This window comes from Rhagoletis pomonella, unplaced genomic scaffold (assembly GCF_013731165.1).
Source record: "Rhagoletis pomonella isolate Grant_MI unplaced genomic scaffold, Rhpom_1.0 Rhpom_scaffold_08218, whole genome shotgun sequence".
In the NCBI taxonomy this organism is placed as follows: Eukaryota; Metazoa; Arthropoda; class Insecta; order Diptera; family Tephritidae; genus Rhagoletis; species Rhagoletis pomonella.
Window position 1 is genome coordinate 4,570 of NW_023466745.1, and position 2,657 is coordinate 7,226.

The window sequence follows — 2,657 nt, forward strand, 5'->3', positions numbered from 1 at the left end:
AGCCAAAACAAAACCTTGGTTCAAATAGCTAATACATCTGAATCACCATCAAAACCAAAGTTGGGTACAAATTTTTAAATGCTACATCAGGTGAGGACCAGCTTATCGATTCGAAATATTAATATGCTGATTAGAAAACGAAAACTCGTGTATCGAGACGATAAAGTGGCCCATAATCTAAAGGTTAGACGAGAAAACGGTCCTAGGTTATATACTTACCATCATTGTAATTTTCCTCAATGATTGGCGATATTAGGTCCACAACCATAGTAATCGCCCGTTTATCCTTATTCCGCTGTTGTTGTATGTAGATGGAAAGCTCATCCCGTTTGAGTGCTTTTGTTATGTGACGTTTCCTATCTGGATCATCATTATTTTGTGGCTTAGGCAAACTTTCTTTAAGCTCAATACTCGTACTTTGTTTTCTATTAAGAGACTGTTCATTAGGAGTAGTTATGTTTTGTTCGAAATCTGATAGATATCCCTTCAACTCGTTTTTATCTGCAGTCGCACTATCCTCATAGTCATGTTGCTGGATTCTAATTATATTGGTTTCCAACTCCAAATCATTTTCGGTCTCAGTTGGTTGAATGTCACACATAATTCGAAATGCACTCTTCATCTTTTCGACATCACCCATAGCATAGTAACACAGAATCAAGTGGATGGCACTACGAATGTCAGCATGTTCCGACATTATGAACTCAAAGCTAGATGCCGCATCGACATATTGCCCCATCCGTACAAAAATAATGCCAATATTATGGGTTATTTTAAGTCGAAGTTGCTTTAGATTGTTGGGAACCGAATCAAGCGCCATACGATACATTTTAATAGCTTTCGTTATTATTCCCATCTTATAGTATATATTACCCATGTTTAACTTTAACTGATTTACGTGAGGAAACATTTTATTCTTAGTCATGATACTGTAGGTGTTGAGGGCTTCAATGTGCATATCGTTGCGTTCATATTGCTCAGCTAGGTTAAAGAATACCTAAATTATTAAGCTTGCGTATTAGTTTTGCTAAACATCACATATTTTGCTATACATGTCATTATATTAATTATATTTTAAATATCCTAAAATCGTATTTTACGCTACTATTGCCCAGTTTTTTGACGAGAACTTAAATTTAAAACGCGAATTAAAGTCGCTGAATTGTGATTTAGCTAAAAATTATGTTTTTTTACACCGACTTAATATATTTACATCGCCGTTTAGGACGCGGCCAAGTTTTAGTCTCCGATTTTTAAATCGTGAAAATTGGCGATTTTAACGCTTTAAACTTAGACTTATCATATTTTCGAATTTTGACTGCACTTAAGCTGCGTTTCTTCACACTCATTTAAGTGGAAATTAACTTTAATTAAATTTTTTTTTTTATTCCCATTTAAATTATTTTCAGTTTCAATAATCTCTTTATTTAAGTGATTAAAAAGTGGTTGTAAAACAGACTTGGCTAGTGAAAGCTTTAATTTGTACTGAGAGCTTTTGAAAGCCTTGGCACGCTGTGTTGTAAAAGCAGGGCTGGTATACAAGTAAGCAGCAGATACAGAAAATTGCGGTGTGTGTATATTGATCAGCTGATTAAACCTGTAACATCTCTGAGTGTGGTTATTCTGATTTAACTTTTATTTAAGTGTAGAGCATAGGCCACTTAAATCAAAATTAAAAACAAATTAAAATTGATTGGTGAAACCAAAAATTCGAAAATTAAAGTAATTTTCACTTAAATGAATCTGGTGAAACGCAGCCTTAACTGTCAGCATTTGACTAAGGTAAAAATCATAACACAATTTTGACAATTCTGTTTTAACCTTCATCCCCTCCTCAAAAAACTTACGTTGTCTACGTGTCCTCGTGTGTGACTTTTCACTCATAAGACAAACCCATGTGTTTTTCTATAGAAAATTCGCTTGTTTTATTTTCAAAGTACCCAGTAGAAATTTTATTTTATCAAATTTATCAAGAAATGTACTTAAAACAACGACAGCGTACATTCGCTTGCAATTCGCTAGAATTTGAATTTATTCGTGGAAATTCATGACTACGCATGAGTTGTTCACACTAACAGGTCTATTCTGCACGTTACCGAAGATTTTGTGACCGGAAAATTTTATTACCAAAAAATGTTACCACTTCTTGTCACTGCGATTCTAGGTATGTTGGTAATGCAGTGAAAATATTCAGCAACTCAGCTATGAAGATTTGTGGAAATTCCTGTATTGCATATTTCACGGGGCAATATTTTGTTACCAGCTTGTGAGATGGTAACCAAATTTATCGGTAACAAGAGAGCACAGAATGCGGAAAAGGTTTAAAAATTGACAGACACTTTAATTACCGGTTATAAAATTTATGTTACCAGCGCAGAATAGACCTGTAATTCACTCATATAGCAAGCATTCTTCATGAATGCATACAACCGATTTCTACTGGGTATCTAGATATGTGCTTGCATTTGTGTGTATATATGAGTATACATATCAATGTGTATGTATGTACCTGTAAGCGCATGCATGCATATGTATTGTGGCGAATACTGCGGCAACACAAAGCGAACAACGAGAAATAGGCAGAATGTTCGAAGAATGACGTAGAATGTCCCACAAAGAGAAACGTCAAGTTGGATGAACACTGCGAACAGCGAGAT

The 2,657-nt window shown here is 34.8% G+C and overlaps 1 protein-coding gene across 1 annotated transcript; it reads right to left on the reverse strand.

Moving 5' to 3' along the window:
• Nucleotides 1-881: 881 nt before the first annotated feature.
• Nucleotides 882-981, reverse strand: LOC118755986 (the record flags this gene model as incomplete). Its single annotated transcript, XM_036490775.1, is given in 1 exon segment — nucleotides 882-981. A coding segment is annotated over 1 exon segment (60 nt), but the record flags the coding sequence as incomplete, so codon positions are not given.
• Nucleotides 982-2,657: the final 1,676 nt, after the last annotated feature.